We start from the raw sequence: 18,165 nt of genomic DNA, 5'->3' as shown, positions 1-18,165 counted from the left end.
GGATGTGGCATGAAGGAGGATCAGATCTAACAGATCGCTGTCTCCATCGATCTTGCCAAGGCCGTAACACCTATCGGCTCAAAATCCTTTTAAATGTTGATTTGGTACAGTTACACGTTTCAGGAATTTGGTACACGTATCGGGAGTACATACGACATAGCGATTGTGTACACGATTATCGATCACGATCATCACGATCATGATCATAGTGTATCGATCACGATTTGAAACACGATGGAATAATATTTACCGATATGAACAGTGATGTGGCTTTTATTGAAATTCTCAAGATACTGTTGTGGATTTGAGAATCCTGTGTTTTTTTTGTGTAAATATCACCCTCTAAGTAGTGTAATGATTCCTTGTAAATATCTCCGTTTGGTGTGTAAAGGTCAAAGGTCGTCCTCCTAGTTAATCCATATACATACACGTAGGCCACCATATACCCTTCTAAATAGTTATTTCCTTATTATGTGTATTAGTTTAAGGCTGTGTCTCCCATTAATTGACTCTGCATTGCACCGAATTGAAATTAAATAGATTCCCTTTCATTCCCTCAAAGCCTCTATTGCCAACTGCATTCGCCGCCATTGCCATGTGCTCTAACTCGGAGAAGAAGGTGGGAGGAGTCAACCAAGCGCCAGGAACAAGGCGTGGCTTTGCCAACGCCTCATCAAGGGGGCGGGATCGGTGAGCCCTCACGACCAATCCAGGCCGAGGCGAGCTCACCGATGGGCATTTCTAAAAGGCCGGCGGCTTGATCGCCACGTGCCTTATAAAAGGAAGTTGGGAGGGACTGCTTAAGCAGATGACCGAGGAAACCCCCACGAGCAGATAAAAAGCGCGTAAGAGTTCACCAAAAAGCAGTCCACCGAGAGTTGAGTTGAGCCCAGTGGAGGAGGAGCGGCGGCGTTGAGTGAACAAACCGCAGCTTCAGGACCACCGCAAGTGAGACCTCCGTAGTCCAGCCCCCCCTGTGACACGCAGCTTCGACCCGCTGCTACGCGGGAACCGATTGCTGTGGGATCGGTGGCCGTCGAGGTCGAGACCGACGTCCCGTGCGGGAGCAAGCTCCAACCTGAACCTTCTTCCCCTTCCAGCCATTCGTGCCATTCATCCCTATCGTCATCCCCCCGTGTACGTCTGATTGTCGTCCGTCTTTTATGTTGTCTTGGGGTATAAGTAAGTCTGTATAAGCTAGAAATTGCACTGTGTCTTCTGGTCCTTCCATCTTTCTGTCTTTATTTTCGTATCTTTCCTTCTCCTTGGTTACTTTTGATTGTGTACATAATAGTTAGTAATAAATTATATTTGCTCTTCCTACCTTGCCTTTCTTTCCTTTACATCCGTTTCATCTTAGTGATTTCCCCATTGGATACCTGTGGCACGATTTGGCCAACGTTTAAGAATCGGGTCAGTTACTTGCTAATGGTTCGTGCCGCGGCTACTAATCCGCTCGGCAATTAACATCTTGTCCGCGGTCGCGAACGGGGATGCTCACCTGCCTCCCTGGAGGGAGCTGCGCAACTTCAGGACTCACGTCGGTCCGTCATAAACAAGGGGATTAATCCCCCCTTCTTAAGGGGAAAAAGGCCGACGTAGAGATCCGTAACAATACTGTTTAGATTTTGATGATTTGCGTGTGATATGATTCAACGGATGTTTATATGAATCGTTTAAAATAAAAAAAGCCTTCAATTTCTGATATTTTGCCATCGCCATATGCAGATTCGCCACGGACCCACAATCGATGTTTCTATACGTGAACGTACCCGTTTGTTTGCGAACAGGTACGTTTTTCATGGAAGTCCTTCACGAACTTGCTGTCCATGTCTGACGTGGGACTGAAGGTGCTACAGGAATGTGGAATTTTTTGGTTTCATGCTTTAGCATTCACCGTATCTGCATTGCCTGTTTGCTTCTGGCCTCCCACCCATGCGTAGCACAGGTATTTCTCTCGTATTACAAATACATTTGTGCATTAAGATTGTTTGAATTATGATTGGTGTAAACCATGACAAAACAGCAACTCAGGTACAGTCATTTATCTATATATCTACATATCTGGGCAGTGTCTGTTGTCACTGAACTACTCCCTGAAACTTTTGTTTCCGTGGTTGTGAAGTGTTTTTAATAACGTGGTGGAACATCCGGAACATCCGGAACCGGATGATGAAGAAGAAGAGGAAGAGGCGAAAAAGAAGGCGGAGCGAGTGAGTCGGAGAAGAAGCATAGTTGCTTTGCGGTCTGGAGCAAACGTTGATGAACGGAGGTCACTAGCGAACTTCGGGTTTCCCGGGAAAGGGATTCCTGTGACAGATCAACCTGCGTGTCAGGTTTTGCAGTGGATTCTGAAGAGAATCATCGTCATCATCGTCGGGCCGTTACGCCTCGAGAACGGGCCGTCAGCCATTTTGACTCGCGGGCTTTGCGCATCGCGCAAGGTCTTTGCTTCGCTTCAGCCGTTTTCACAACATTCAGACGTTAATCTGGTGTGTGTGTGTGTGTGTGTGTGTGCAACGTGGCTTTTGAAGGTTAATTTGCGGTTCGCCGACTGAGCCGTGAAACGTCCATACCCGAGGGTGAGATTTCCCAGTCGCCTGAAGGGTGCCTTTGCGCAGCTTTGGCAGCAGGATGGTAACTGCCAACCCAACGGGATTCTGGTCTCGATTGGACATTGATCTGACGATCGCTGGAGCGGATCGACTTTGGCTTGATGCCGGAATCAACTTTGGCTTGAAGCTGGGATTAGAGACATTGGGAATCTTCTTCTTTTTGCTCACTTGGAGCACAGTGAGTTATTTTGTACGAACCTGATTGTACCATCATAGGATATATATTGATTGTACTTTTGATTACTATTATTGTTGTACTGTTATTCTTGTGTGATCTTAATACAATATTTGTTTGTTGGTAACAATTGGTGTGGCTTCACCATTGATCTTTGACATACAGAATAACACATTTTTCTGCCATGACTCCTCTCGGGGCTCGGAGGTACACCGTGACCAGGGGGTTGGGGAGGAGCACGTAACAGGTGTTTTGAATTTCTTGGTGATGAGGTGTTTTTAATTGTGGTGGTGAGGTGTTTTGAATTAGTTGGTGATGAGGTGTTTTAAATTATGTGGTGGTGAGGTGTTTTGAATTACTTGGTGGTGAGGTTTTTAAAATTATGTGGTGGTAAGGTGTTTTGAATTACGTGGTGGTGAGGTGTTTTAAATTATGTGGTGGTGAGGTGTTTTAAATTATGTGGTGGTGAGGTGTTTTGATTTACATGGTGGTGAGGTGTTTTGAATTATGTGGTGGTGAGGTGTTTTGAATTACGTGGTGGTGAGATGTTTTAAATTGCATGGGGGTGAGGTGTTTTGAATTACGTGGTGGTGAGATGTTTTGAATTACTTGTTGGTGAGGTGTTTTGAATTAAGTGGTGGTGAGGTGTAATCGTCTCAAACTTCCAGTCTGCACCTACCCCTCCTGTATGTATGTGCTGAGGGGTTCTTTTTTGAATTATATATTTTTTTTTCAACCTAAATCATCAACCTAAATTCCTTATAAAAATGTAATATCACAAACACAACAAATAAATTTGTGCAAAATAATTGTTTGTATTATGATTGCTGTAAATCATGACAACACAGCAACTCAGGTACAGTCATTATCCTCAACTAAAATAAGCCCGTCCCTCAGTAACGACGCTTGGTGAGGCGAGCGTAGTGAGCCGAGTCAAGCTAGTTTATATATATATGCATATACATATAAACACATAAACAAACACCGAAACAAACACCGAAACAAACAAACAAACACACACACACACACACACACACACACACACACACACACACACACACACACACACACACACACACACACACACACACACACACACACACACACACACACACACACACACACACACACACACACACACACACACACACACACACACACACACACACACACACACATTTCCGTGTTAAGCCTTTTCTTTGTTTTTGTTAATTAAATGCCATACCCCTGGGCCAATCAAATTGAACCAATTGCATTGATATATTTATATTCCATATGCAGAATGGAAAGAAATATACAAATGAACCGCAGTTGCTGCAGGACTACACCACGTGAGGAGATCAAACAAGGAAATGAGGCCATTTGGCTCATCGTTGCCGTGCTGCACTCCCGGGTTAATTTTTGCGACAGCTCTAAATATCAATCTTCTTGATGTTTTACTCAAGTCTAAGTAACCTGATCTTGATCGGGTGACCCAACTTGTCTGAAATAAAAAGTTTTGATGACGAAGCTTCGATATAAAACTTTCCTTACACCACTGATATTGTCCGTCTCCCATCTCCCCAATGCAGCCAACCAACTTGCCAACATCCAGACTTTCATACAGAATATGATCGATCAAAAGAACGATTCATCAAAAACAGATGTTTACATGGCAAACTACACATTCTAAATAGAAAACTTTGATTATGTGACCTCTTCCGATGAAGAACCAATGCCCAAAACGTGCTTTGCTTCCCACAGCTGTTCGCACACCTTCGTCAACTTTCAGTTCTCTATATTATTTATATGACCTGTGTAAATATTGCATGGTTTCATAAAGTTATATTGCAGCTTCTGCCCTCAACGTTACCACGCCAAAGCTTAGATTTGTTCACACCTGTTACAAAAACAAAAAGATCTTCATGCATCATCATATATAAGCAGAAGCAACCTGTTCTCCATGAAGCACCTTTTATTTTGGACCCCCAAGTACATAATTTACCCTCTAGCCAAACACTACAGCATCATCATCATTTGAAGCATCATTTGAAACCAAAGCATTCAGAATCATTGGAATCTCCCGCGATGAAGCTAACTCCAAGGGCCTCTCACTCACTCACCGCAGGCAGGTTGGTGGTCTTTCCGTCTTCTACCGACTCCTCTCTGGCCTTGCCCCCCCCAGCTCTCTCTGGGCTCTGTCCCGCAAATATTCCTACAGGTCGCACAAGATCTGCCTGCAACCCTCTTATGGTCAAACTGCCAAAATCAAGACTCTCTGCTCACCTTCACTCCTTCATTCCTCTTTTCTCCCGCCTCTGGAACAAACTCCCTCACTCTCTTCAATCCCACTCCACCCTCCAGGTCTTTAAAACAGCTGTTCACCACCATCTCTTATCTTTCCCCCATCCAAAACCTCGATCTTTTCTACCCCCGCTAATTTCACCCCAATTCCACTTTTTTGAAATACCAACTTCTGTCCTGGAAGTCCTTGGTGTCCTTGTGTTTTATACTTCTCCCTCCACCCCCCCCCCCCCTTCCCACGCCTCCTCCCCCCAAGCCCTCTCCCTTCCACACATCTCCCTGCTCTCAAATGTTGTGTTTGTGTGCTTCCCCTTCTCTCCCCATCTTGTCTTCCGCTCCCTCTTTTGATATATTTTGTTTGTCTGGTTGATTTGTTTGTGAAGTAAATGTTAGCTCTTTCACGAGCCTCGATTCAGTACACACAAAAAAAAAAAAATCATTAAAGTGGGTTGATGAACCCAAAACGTCACAACACACATATACATGTTATAATCTTATAATAGAGCAAACATATGCGGTTATGTAGGTATATTTGTGACCAAAACGTCATCTTCTTCAAATATATACATAAAACCGAAAAACATGATCCGTGAAGCCGTTTGACTATAAATCTATTAATTACGTACTGTTTGAACGCCAGTTGCATATCTATTAATGACATGTCTATTAATTACGTACTATTGGAATATACCCTTCAACCCTTTCGACCTTTGAAGACCCTTGAAGTCCACCAAGAACCCGATGACACAAAATAACCTGACGACCCAAAAGAACCTAAAGACCCAAAAGACCCAAAATACACGAAAGACCCAAAAGACCAAACAGACACATAAGACCCAAAAGACACCAAAGACCCAAAAGACACCAAAGACCCAAAAGACACCCAAGACCCAAAAGACACCCAAGACCCAAAAGACACCCAAGACCCAAAAGACACCCAAGACCCAAAAGACACCCAAGACCCAAAAGACACCCAAGACCCAAAAGACACCCAAGACCCAAAAGACACCCAAGACCCAAAAGACACCCAAGACCCAAAAGACACCCAAGACCCAAAAGACACCCAAGACCCAAAAGACACCCAAGACCCAAAAGACACCCAAGACCCAAAAGACACCCAAGACCCAAAAGACACCCAAGACCCAAAAGACACCCAAGACCCAAAAGACACCCAAGACCCAAAAGACCCAAAATACACGAAAGACCCAAAAGACCAAACAGACACATAAGACCCAAAAGACACCAAAGACCCAAAAGACACCAAAGACCCAAAAGACACCCAAGACCCAAAAGACACCCAAGACCCAAAAGACACCCAAGACCCAAAAGACACCCAAGACCCAAAAGACCCAAAAGACACCCAAGACACCCAAAACACCCAAGACCCAAAAGACACCCAAGACCCAAAAGACCCAAAAGACACCCAAGACACCCAAGACCCAAAAGACACCCAAGACCCAAAAGACACCCAAGACCCAAAAGACACCCAAGACACCCAAGACCCAAAAGACACCCAAGACCCAAAAGACACCCAAGACCCAAAAGACACCCAAGACCCAAAAGACACCCAAGACCCAAAAGACACCCAAGACCCAAAAGACACCCAAGACCCAAAAGACACCCAAGACCCAAAAGACACCCAAGACCCAAAAGACACCCAAGACCCAAAAGACACCCAAGACCCAAAAGACACCCAAGACCCAAAAGACACCCAAGACCCAAAAGACACCCAAGACCCAAAAGACACCCAAGACCCAAAAGACACCCAAGACCCAAAAGACACCCAAGACCCAAAAGACACCCAAGACCCAAAAGACACCCAAGACCCAAAAGACACCCAAGACCCAAAAGACACCCAAGACCCAAAAGACACCCAAGACCCAAAATACACCCAAGACCCAAAATACACCCAAGACCCAAAATACACCCAAGACCCAAAATACACCCAAGACCCAAAATACACCCAAGACCCAAAATACACCCAAGACCCAAAATACACCCAAGACCCAAAATACACCCAAGACCCAAAATACACCCAAGACCCAAAATACACCCAAGACCCAAAATACACCCAAGACCCAAAATACACCCAAGACCCAAAATACACCCAAGACCCAAAATACAGCCAAGACCCAAAATACACCAAAGACCCAAAATACACCAAAGACCCAAAATACACCCAAGACCCGTAAGACCCAAAGGACACCTAAGACCCAAAGGACACCTAAGACCCAAAGGACACATAAGACCCAAAGGACACCTAAGATCCAAAGGACACCTCAGACCCAAAGGACACCTAAGACCCAAAGGACACCTAAGACCCAAAGGACACCTAAGACCCAAAGGACACCTAAGACCCAAAAGACACCTAAGACCCAAAAGACACCTAAGACCCAAAAGACACCTAAGACCCAAAAGACACCTAAGACCCAAAATACACCTAAGACACACAAGACCCGAAAGACACACAAGACCCAAAAGACACCGAAGACCCAAAAGACACCCAAGACCCAAAAGACACCGAAGACCCAAAATATCTGGAGGACCCGAAAGACACAAAGGCCCCAAAGACCATTAAAGACCACCAAGGCACTTAAGGCACATTAGACCAGCTTGGACCTTTGACAATTTCGAGCTTTAGACTACTTGGACATATTTAGATTACAAATAATGACGAATAATATCACCAATATTACAAATAAATTTGTAAAAAATAAATGTATTTTTATGGGTGTAAATCGTGACAACCCAGCAACTCGACACACTCACTACACACTATACCAGTATACACTATACACACTACACACGACACACACCACACACCACACACCACACACACACACACACACACACACACACACACACACACACACACACACACACACACACACACACACACACACACACACACACACACACACACACACACACAGTATAAGACGAAAGAAATGTGGGACTTGCCTGAGGTTCAGCAAGGGTCTGGTTTTGTGGACCTGCACGTCGCACACCGGGCAGAACTTGCTCGATTCCAGGTAGCGCACGATGCACGTCTTGCAAACTGTAAGGGGGAGACGGGGGAATGGGATGAAACGGGCAAGTTACTTCTGCTCTTTCTTAGCAGTCTCCTGGTCAAGGCACGTGACCGAACTTGTGCAAGTTGGTTCGCCTCTACCTCTCATGCAGGAACTTTAAACAAAACATTATACAAGAAATGGTTTCGAAGTACGTGCGTATTACTCGTGGAGTGTGCCATTCAAATGTATTCATTGTGCGGAGCTCGTTGATTGGCCAAAAGTTTCTTCATTGACCGCGCAATCACAAGAGAGCATGGAGCATCCGCCATTGCGTGCGGGCACATTGGGCACGAGCCGGTCTACACTTCGGACATACCGTACACAATGTACGTACGGAACGAGGGCAACAAGGAAGCCGTAGGCACAGCGACGAGAAGCAACGGCGGACACGTGGACAATTAAAATAAATTAATTAATAAAAAGGAGGCAGCAATACATCGTACGAAGGGGTGGGGAGAGGTGGGGGTGAGGTGTGGTGGGAGGAGGGGTGAGGCGTGGTGGGAGGAGGGGTGAGGAGTGGTGGGAGGAGGGGTGAGGAGTGGTGGGAGGAGGGGTGAGGAGTGGTGGGAGGAGGGGTGGGAGGAGGGGTGGGAGGAGTGGTGGGAGGAGGGGTGAGGAGTGGTGGGAGGAGGGGTGAGGAGTGGTGGGAGGAGGGGTGAGGAGTGGTGGGAGGAGGGGTGAGGAGTGGTGGGAGGAGGGGTGAGGAGGGGTGAGGAGTGGTGGGAGGAGGGGTGAGGAGTGGTGGGAGGAGGGGCGAGGAGTGGTGGGAGGAGGGGCGAGGAGTGGTGGGAGGAGGGGTGAGGAGTGGTGGGAGGAGGGGTGAGGAGTGGTGGGAGGAGGGGTGAGGAGTGGTGGGAGGAGGGGTGAGGGGTGGTGGGAGGAGGGGTGAGGAGTGGTGGGAGGAGGAGTGGTGGGAGGAGGTGAGGAGTGGTGGGAGGAGGTGAGGAGTGGTGGGAGGAGGTGAGGAGTGGTGGGAGGAGGGGTGAGGAGTGGTGGGAGGAGGGGTGAGGAGTGGTGGGAGGAGGGGTGAGGAGTGGTGGGAGGAGGGGTGAGAGGAGGGGTGAGGAGTGGTGGGAGGGGGTGAGGAGTGGTGGGAGGGGTGAGGAGTGGTGGGAGGGGGTGAGGAGAGGTGGGAGGGGGTGAGAGGTGGGAGGGGGTGAGCAGTGGTGGGAGAGGGTGAGCAGTGGTGGGAGGGGTGAGGAGTGGTGGGAGGGGGTGAGGAGTGGTGGGAGGGGGGTGAGGAGTGGTGGGAGGGGGTGAGGAGTGGTGGGAGGGGGTGAGGAGTGGTGGGAGGGGGTGAGGAGTGGTGGGAGAGGGTGAGGAGTGGTGGGAGAGGGTGAGGAGTGGTGGGAGAGGGTGAGGAGTGGTGGGAGAGAGGGAGGAGTGGTGGGAGAGAGGGAGGAATGGTGGGAGGGGGTGAGGAGTGGTGGGAGGGGGTGAGGAGTGGTGGGAGGGGGTGAGGAGTGGTGGGAGAGGGTGAGGCGTGGTGGGAGAGGGTGAGGCGTGGTGGGAGGAGGTGAGGAGTGGTGGGAGGAGGTGAGGAGTGGTGGGAGGAGGTGAGGAGTGGTGGAAGGGGGAAGGATGAGGAATGGTGGGAGAGGGTGAGGTGTGGTGGGAGAGGGTGAAGTGGTGGGAGAGGGTGAGGAGTGGTGGGAGGAGGTGAGGAGTGGTGGGAGGTGGAGGGATTCGGGAGGAGTGAGGAGTGGTGGGAGGACGTAGGTAGGGTGAGGGCCTGGTGGGGAGGGGTCGGGTGAGGAGCTGGTGGGGAGGCGTCGGGTGAGAGCTGGTGGGGAGGCGTCGGGTGAGAGCTGGTGGGGAGGCGTCGGGTGAGAGCTGGTGGGGAGGCGTCGGGTGAGAGCTGGTGGGGAGGACTCGGGTGAGGAGCTGGTGGGGAGGACTCGAGTGAGGAGCTGGTGGGGAGGACTCGGGTGAGGAGCTGGTGGGGAGGCCTCGGGTGAGGAGCTGGTGGGGAGGCCACGGGTGAGGAGCTGGTGGGGAGGACTCGGGTGAGGAACTGGTGGAGAGGGGTCGGGTGAGGAACTGGTGGTGAGGGGTCGGGTGAGGGGCTGGTGGAGAGGGGTCGGGTGAGGGGCTGGTGTGGAGGGGTCGGGTGAGGGGCTGGTGTGGAGGAGTCGGGTGAGGAGCTGGTGGGGAGGAGGTGAGGTGTGGTGGGAGGGGATGAGGAGTGGTGGGAGGGGGTGAGGAGTGGTGGGAGGAGGTGAGGAGTGGTGGGAGGGGGTGAGGAGTGGTGGGAGGGGGTGAGGAGTGGTGGGAGGGGTGAGGAGTGGTGGGAGGGGGTGAGGAGAGGTGGGAGGGGGTGAGAGGTGGGAGGGGGTGAGCAGTGGTGGGAGAGGGTGAGCAGTGGTGGGAGGGGTGAGGAGTGGTGGGAGGGGGTGAGGAGTGGTGGGAGGGGGGTGAGGAGTGGTGGGAGGGGGTGAGGAGTGGTGGGAGGGGGTGAGGAGTGGTGGGAGAGGGTGAGGAGTGGTGGGAGAGGGTGAGGAGTGGTGGGAGAGGGTGAGGAGTGGTGGGAGAGAGGGAGGAGTGGTGGGAGAGAGGGAGGAATGGTGGGAGAGAGGGAGGAATGGTGGGAGAGGGTGAGGAGTGGTGGGAGAGGGTGACGTGGTGGGAGAGGGTGAAGTGGTGGGAGAGGGTGAGGAGTGGTGGGAGAGAGGGAGGAGTGGTGGGAGAGAGGGAGGAATGGTGGGAGAGGGTGAGGAGTGGTGGGAGAGGGTGAGGAGTGGTGGGAGAGGGTGACGTGGTGGGAGAGGGTGAAGTGGTGGGAGAGGGTGAGGAGTGGTGGGAGGGGTGAGGAGTGGTGGGAGGTGGAGGGATTCGGGAGGAGTGAGGAGTGGTGGGAGGACGTAGGTAGGGTGAGGGCCTGGTGGGGAGGAGTCGGGTGAGGCGCTGGTGGGGAGGAGTCGGGTGAGGCGCTGGTGGGGAGGAGTGGGGTGAGGGGTGGTGGGAGGGGGTGAGGAGTGGTGGGAGGGGGTGAGGAGTGGTGGGAGGGGGTGAGGAGTGGTGGGAGAGGGTGAGGAGTGGTGGGAGAGGGTGACGTGGTGGGAGAGGGTGAAGTGGTGGGAGAGGGTGAGGAGTGGTGGGAGGGGTGAGGAGTGGTGGGAGGTGGAGGGATTCGGGAGGAGTGAGGAGTGGTGGGAGGACGTAGGTAGGGTGAGGGCCTGGTGGGGAGGAGTCGGGTGAGGCGCTGGTGGGGAGGAGTCGGGTGAGGCGCTGGTGGGGAGGAGTGGGGTGAGGGGTGGGGCGGAGTGGGGTGAGGGGTGGGGCCCCGGGGGTCGTCTCGTTGATAAAAGACCGCACACAAATGCAGCAGCAAAAGAAACCAACAACAAGAGCAGCATCGACAAGGCACCCGCTATCACCACCAGTACACGTACATGAATGCAGACACTCGGTGATGGTGGTGGCGTCGATGAAATATCCCCCGCAGAGGACGCAAATGAGATGAGGGTTAAGTTCGGTGATCTTGATCCGGGTCGTCCTGTGCATGGAGGAGCTCGAGACCTGCTCCCCTGGAAAGACGCGCCAGCGCTGCGCTCCGCCGGCCGCCGTCACGGGAAGTGCCATGGCGCGGTGACGCGCTTCTCCAGACACTAGGGGGCGACTTCCGCCGCCGAAAGCACAACGTCGTCGTCGACGCGACCTCTGCAAACACGAACACACGGATCTTTGAGCCGGCGCATCGGGACGTGAGAAAAAAAAAAGTGATCCTGGAAAAGAGGAAAACCACAACACACCAGGTGAAAAAGGGAGACCGCTCTCTTTCGCTCGGCCACGTGCTCCGTTCCCGCGTTCAGCTACAAGTCACGTGCGGACGTGTCCATGTGCTATTTAATGAATGTGCGATAGGAATGAATGAATGGAGCCGGTAGGTATACCGGAGTGATCTTTATCGGAATTTGAAATCCATTAACCCCGTTTTACCTGAGAACATGCGATCTTGTTTGTAAGAAAAATAATAAATTAAAACGAGGAGGGGGCGCGGAATAAATAAATAATGATTAAACGTCGAAATCCCGAAGGGGTTATTGGGGTGGGGTTTGTTATTAGGGTAAAAATTATTATTATTATTATTATTATTATTAGACGTGAAATTCCGACATCCGCGGATCTCGATCGATCGATCCGATGTGGGATCAGCACGAACGATTGTCTTGTATGTCAGCGCACCTGTGTGAAGGTGCGCGACTGGTAAGTTTGGGCCACAGGTAGATTACGAAAGTTATAGGTGTTCTCGCCCGATATTAAGAAGCGTTCCATCTAATTAATGCGAGGTCCATTTACAGGAGCGACTTCGCGTCGGGGTTACAGGTGTCCTCATGGCGCAAAACCTCGTCATACGAAGTTAATTATTAGCTCGGTGACGTGTACGTACCTGCGAGTACGTGCGACAGGTGCGCGCATGACCGGAAGGTCGGCACGAAGTACCCACCGACACACCGTGCGGGTATTTACGTGATCGCCCTGTTTACACGTAACAACCCACAATGTCACACATTGGATGGGAATCCCCGAAAAGAGCAGAAATCGGCCGCGGGATCCCCGAGACGTTTCATTCGGAGAACGTTTCAGTTATTCATTCGGCCGCGCGAGCACGAGTACACGGACGCGCTCTCGTGCATCCGTCCGTCTCGTGTACCATCGTCGGTGCCGGGCAGGTCGAGCAACCTCACACCTGAGTTACTGAGTACCCATCGAGGGACCCGCGTCGCACATTGCGCACGGATCAAGGCTCGATCGAGGGCGTGCAGGTGCGGGTACGCACCTGCACGCAACGGGTAATCGTTAATTAAAAGCAAAATACCACGCTCGCGCGACCGACAATTACGCGGGAATTAGCGAAACGATCGAGTTGGAAAAGCTCGAGGAGAGAGAAAAGTTTCGGGGAAAAAAGAAAGAAGAAAAAGATCAACTCGGCCTCGATATCCAAGCGCGTTACACGTGGGGGCTTCAGGGGGTCGTCCTGAAAACGGGTTTCCACGTTTATAATAAAACGACGGGATTTCGGAACCGAGCACGAGGCATTGAATTATTAAATAAATAACTCTTCGGCCGTGTACGGGGCGTGGCCAGCAAGTCCGTAGCCGACCATTGACCCCGCCCCCCCAAAAGGGGGACACCACCTCCTCATTCTCCCAACTTTAAAAACCGATTTGATATTTAATTATTTTTCAAAACTCCCGCCGTTTTTTTCTTTTCCCTCCGAAATCATTATTTATTATCGGCGCACTCACTTTCCTAATAGGCCACGGACTTTCCGATCACCGCACGTAGCGTCACAGAGAATGTCCGAGTTCACAGAAAGCGTCAATTATTTATTTATTTATTATTATTGCCGCCATTGTGGAGCACGCACGTCGGAACCAGGTGCGCACGTGCGCAGTTTACACGAACGTTTATTTTATGTCTACATACGTACGTACGTACAAAACGGGTTGTTGTTATTAGCCAATGTGAACGTCGCGCCGTGCTCGTGCGTTTGCAAAGTCGCGACGACGGCTCGCCACGTGACTTGCACGGTGTACGTCCACACAGGTAGGACAGGTACAACGAGTGAGAGAGACACGATGGTTTTTTTATTTTTATTGCTTGAAAATCAACAGAGCGTGCAGGTGCAGCACAGGTAAAGCAATACTGATGGTCAGACCTATCAGGTCTGTTTTACCTGTGGTGGAGAGTCGGTCGCGCTGATTGTTGTTGTTTTTCCTTCACACCTAAACACCTGTACGGTACGTGCTTCTAGAATATAGATATTGTCGGTGGTGAAGGTTCTACCTGTTTTGTTATCTACCTTTCTGCACAAATGTTTTTCAAAACGTCTGTGCCCGTTAACGTCGGCCGAAGACAGGTGTGTGTACCTATATGCGGAGAGAGGAGAGCAAAATGTTCTCGGAACGGGATGTTCATAGCATTCCAAGAAACGTCTTAGTTTTTCTAATGTAAATTAATAAATAAATAAATAAATATATAATGATTTATGAGTAAGAAATATATTTATTTATATGTTGACGTTTCCGACAACTTTTTGAACTGCACTTGTGCACGCAACTCAAGGTGTAATCCAAACGTTGTGGACTCCGAGAGAGCCTTGTGTTGCCTGATTGGCAGCACGTGGACCCACACGAACGACCCTTGTTCTTCCAGGCCAGGCGACCTTTTTCTTGGCGTTCCTATGGTAACCATAATTAGCGTTGGCTCGACGCCAAACCGCGGTCCCAACTCCCAAGCCGCACCGCGCCCACTCGGACCTGGCCCGACGCGAGCCACGCCCCCCTGCTCTTAGGCCCCGCCCACGCTCTCTTAGGCCCCACCCACGCGCTCTGCCAACCCCTGACCCATCTACTGCGAGGCAGGGCCCCCTTTTGAGCACGTTCTCCATTCATGTTTCGCTCCAAACCTAATTTCGGAAATTTGACATCATCCAACTCCACACCATCTCTGTCTGCAACGTGGCCTCGACGTCCTTAGACGTGCGTCGTTGTACAAGTACAAGAGATGACGGTGTGACCTTCCTGCACGGGGTCCATCAGCGATAGGCCATGTGCTGACCCTTGGTACGTTTGTGAGATGCCACATTTTGCACGTGCCGGACAACGTTGTCCTCTTTATACGTCGAGGTACAAGACCCATCGCACGTGCGACCGAGCCATAATACTCCCTCTTGCTGCCGTTGGCCCCCTTCCTGTATCCAGTACGGTGCTTCAAGGCTGCACACGAATAAATACACAGCACCAAACGTACATACTTTAAACAATGATTACATTCCAATGTGGGAATAATAGCCGCAAAAGCCGTTTTACAGTACAACGGATCTGCGAGGACACCACCGACTTGGGAAAGGGAGAACCACCGGACCTGATGACGCGAACAAGACGTGGACCAGGGGTATCTCACCTAAGACCCCCTCACTTACTCCCTTCCATCCCCTGGTTTCGTCCTATTAAACCGAGGACACGACAAGACACAACAGCGGAGCCCCCATCTTGGTTCCCGTGATGACACATGGTCCGGTGTCTAATCAGTCGCGGCCTCTGGGACTCACACTTCGCACCATTCGGCGGCTCCGCGGGTGCGGAATCCCTGCAATTACGACCAGAGGCCGATATAATTAGAGCACGATGTGTGTGTGTGTGTGTGTGTGTGTGTGTGTGTGTGTGTGTGTGTGTGTGTGTGTGTGTGTGTGTGTGTGTGTGTGTGTGTGTGTGTGTGTGCACTCTGCTCGAGGTTCTCCATTGTAATACGAACCCAAAAGTGTGTCACAAAAAACGTGGCGACGTTACAGATCAACGTGTCCCAAAAGGTCCGAGTGGAAACGTGTGTCGAGCATTTACTGACGATATAAATAAATAAGTGCGGGTCTAGTCGAATAAAACAAACAAAAAAACGTCTTTTTTTGCACGTCCGAACGTCCGCCGGCACAACTACAAACCGGTCTGTCCGACGTTCGACAAGGAAAGTCAAAAGTTGCTGGACACGTCTTTTGAATATTAACCCTCTAATTCCAGATCCTGAACAGGCAAGGGGTCTAGTTCTTGCATGGATTGTCAATGATGGTCCTAAAATAAATAAACAATTAATTAAATAATTACATAATTAAATAAATACATAAATAAGTAAATAAAGGTCTTTCATGATGTTTCACGAGTCAGGTCGCTCGGAGACTCCCAAAATATCCGGTGACGTTTGAAATGATTTCCAACCCTTTGGGGTTATTAGTCTAGAAGAAAAAGGTGGACAAAAAGGGACTAAGGGATGGTGGATGTGAAGGATGAAGAAGAGGACAACAATGCATTGTGGTGTATGTGTGTATATATATATTTATATATGTGTGTGTGTGTAATATTACATTGAAAACATGCAACCACATTACATCGCAGAAGAAGTGGCTTCATGGTAAGTTTGTGTGAAATTGACAATCATCTTTGATTCATTCAATAATTCATTCCATTATTGATCATCAACCTGCATTCATTCAGTTGCATGAGTGCACAACAATCGTGGATGTGCTCGCTCCGAAAATATGGACAAAGGACGCGTTACCCCCGTGCCCCCCGTGCCCCCCCCCCCCAAACATGGAATATCCAAGTCGCCTCGTTTTAGTCCGTTGGAGGGAATGAACATTTTCAATCCCGAGTCACGCTACCACAACCATGTAAGGAGAACGAGGGCGACCCCCCTCACACCCCCCGCGCCCCCCCCCCCCCGGAGGAAGAGGAGGAGGAGGAGGAGGAGGAGGGGTGCGCGAATGCCGCGTCTAGGGGGCTTTGTTTGCTCTGCGGGAGCACGAGCCGCCGCCGGACCCCGCGACCCCTCAAGCTTCACGCCAATCCAGCCTCGATGTCCGAGATGGGAATTTTTGGGAATTTAATTTTAATATTTTAATTTATTTTCAGCTGGAGCATCTTGGGAGCGGAGGGGGTGACGTGTGGTGGGAAGAACACGCGTCGGGAACACGGGCGGCTCGAAAGGGGAAAACCGCCGCGACCGTCGGGTGCTTCGATTGCGATTAAAAAGTAATTTTCCCGCGCACGGGGAACGTGCCGAGTGGCACGCGCCGAGTGTTCCCGAATTATGGAATCCTTCCGTGCTCTTTCCCGTACTTTGGCGGCGCCGAGTCGGCAGAATTTTTGAGAATTTCGACTCTCGCTTTGCGCCGAAGCCGCCGCCGTTCGCGGAGCCCGCGGGACGCTCCGCTCCGGCGTTACCCGCGGCCCGGGGGGGTCGCGGTCTTCGCGGAAGCCCCCGAGGCACGAGACCGTCGGCCGGAGCGCGCGGACCCGGGCGGCGTCTCGAGCGATCGCGTCGGCCCCGCCAAAGCGGCGTGCGCGGCTCACGGAGCGGAGCCACCGAGTCGTGCCGCCGGGGCACGGAGGGGGAGACCGCGCGGCGACCCCGCACGGCGACCTCCCGGAGCACGGAAACGCGCCGCGGCCTCGTCGCCGGACGCGCGGGCACGGAGGAGCGGACGCGCGCACCGGGACACCGAGCGCCGATCCGGGACCGGCCCGTATTCATGCCAAGCAGCCATCTTGAATAGGCGAGTCAGACGCGCCGCCAAACGCCGCCGAATCGATCGGGAAACGTCCGCCCGGCGCGCCCGGATCCACCGCCCGGAGACTCGGCGGGACCGCGGCCTCGTGCTCTTACCCCTCGAGGTGGACGAGGCGACCGGGTCGAGGTGCACACGGCGCTCGACGCCGACTCGAGGCCGCTCGCTCTCTCGCTCCCTCTCCCCGTCTCGCTCCCTCTCCCCGCCGGAGTGCGCAGCGCTCGCAAAATGGCTTTGGACGGCTGCGTCACGTGGTACGCTGTGGAGGTGGCCGCGCCGAGCGCCCGCGTGCGGTGGGGGATCCGAGGGGGGGTTCGGGGTTCAGGCAGGGAGGGGACGGGGCCCGTGTGGAGATCTTTCGTCGTTTTGTGCCCGGAACCGTCACCCTGGGATCGTCGATCGCTCCTTCTCCTCCAATAGATTGAAAATTGTTTCTCTTCAGCTTCAGCTCGTTCGTGCTCGGAGAAGAAAACGTGTTTTGATAACAACGGAAAATGGTGCTGCTGGTGCATTGAGGGGACGGTGAGGGTGCGGGTCCCAGCACCAAATTGGGTACGATGTATATATTGGGGGCTCGAGTGGGGTTGGGGGGTCGAATAGGGGGCGGGGGGGGTCAAAGTTCCCGGCCTAAACAGACCTCCTCCCCCTCCGAAACCGAAGCCAATGGGATCTCATCTCCCGCTCCTGGAGAAAACTTGTGCGACGATAATGAAATGATAATTATATCAAGGTCGAGGCTCCACGTAGTCCAATCCGAGGCGGTAAGAGCGGCCTGGCCGGCATTTCACGAATCGAAATCGCACGGAAACGGGAAACGTGTGCGGGAGGGGGAGACGGAGGGAGTTGGGGGGAGCCGGGGGGAGTTAGGGGGAACCGGGGGGCGACCATGGGCCGTTCAGCCTTTTCCACACACCGCTCTCCCTCCCTGTTTACTCCAACTGCTCTCCAGATCCG

General features: G+C 51.7%; 1 protein-coding gene across 1 annotated transcript in view; it reads right to left on the bottom strand.

Annotated features, from left to right (window-relative positions):
* Positions 1 to 17,468, bottom strand: part of LOC137431062 (polycomb complex protein BMI-1-A) — a 66,160-nt gene extending 48,692 nt beyond the window's left edge. Inside the window, exons 1-3 of the mRNA XM_068121955.2 lie at positions 17,310 to 17,468; positions 11,540 to 11,807; positions 8,035 to 8,131 (exon numbers count right to left, since the gene is read on the bottom strand). Of these exons, the coding sequence (XP_067978056.1) occupies positions 8,035 to 8,131; positions 11,540 to 11,729 (287 nt within the window). The 5' untranslated portion in view covers positions 11,730 to 11,807; positions 17,310 to 17,468. The remainder of the gene's footprint in view (positions 1 to 8,034; positions 8,132 to 11,539; positions 11,808 to 17,309) is intronic.
* Positions 17,469 to 18,165: the final 697 nt, after the last annotated feature.

The sequence above is a fragment of the Myxine glutinosa genome, chromosome 7, assembly GCF_964187855.1.
Source record: "Myxine glutinosa chromosome 7, kmMyxGlut1.1, whole genome shotgun sequence".
Lineage (NCBI taxonomy): Eukaryota > Metazoa > Chordata > Myxini > Myxiniformes > Myxinidae > Myxine > Myxine glutinosa.
The sequence above is the reverse complement of the archived record's forward strand: the minus strand, read 5'-3'. Positions and strand labels throughout refer to the sequence as shown.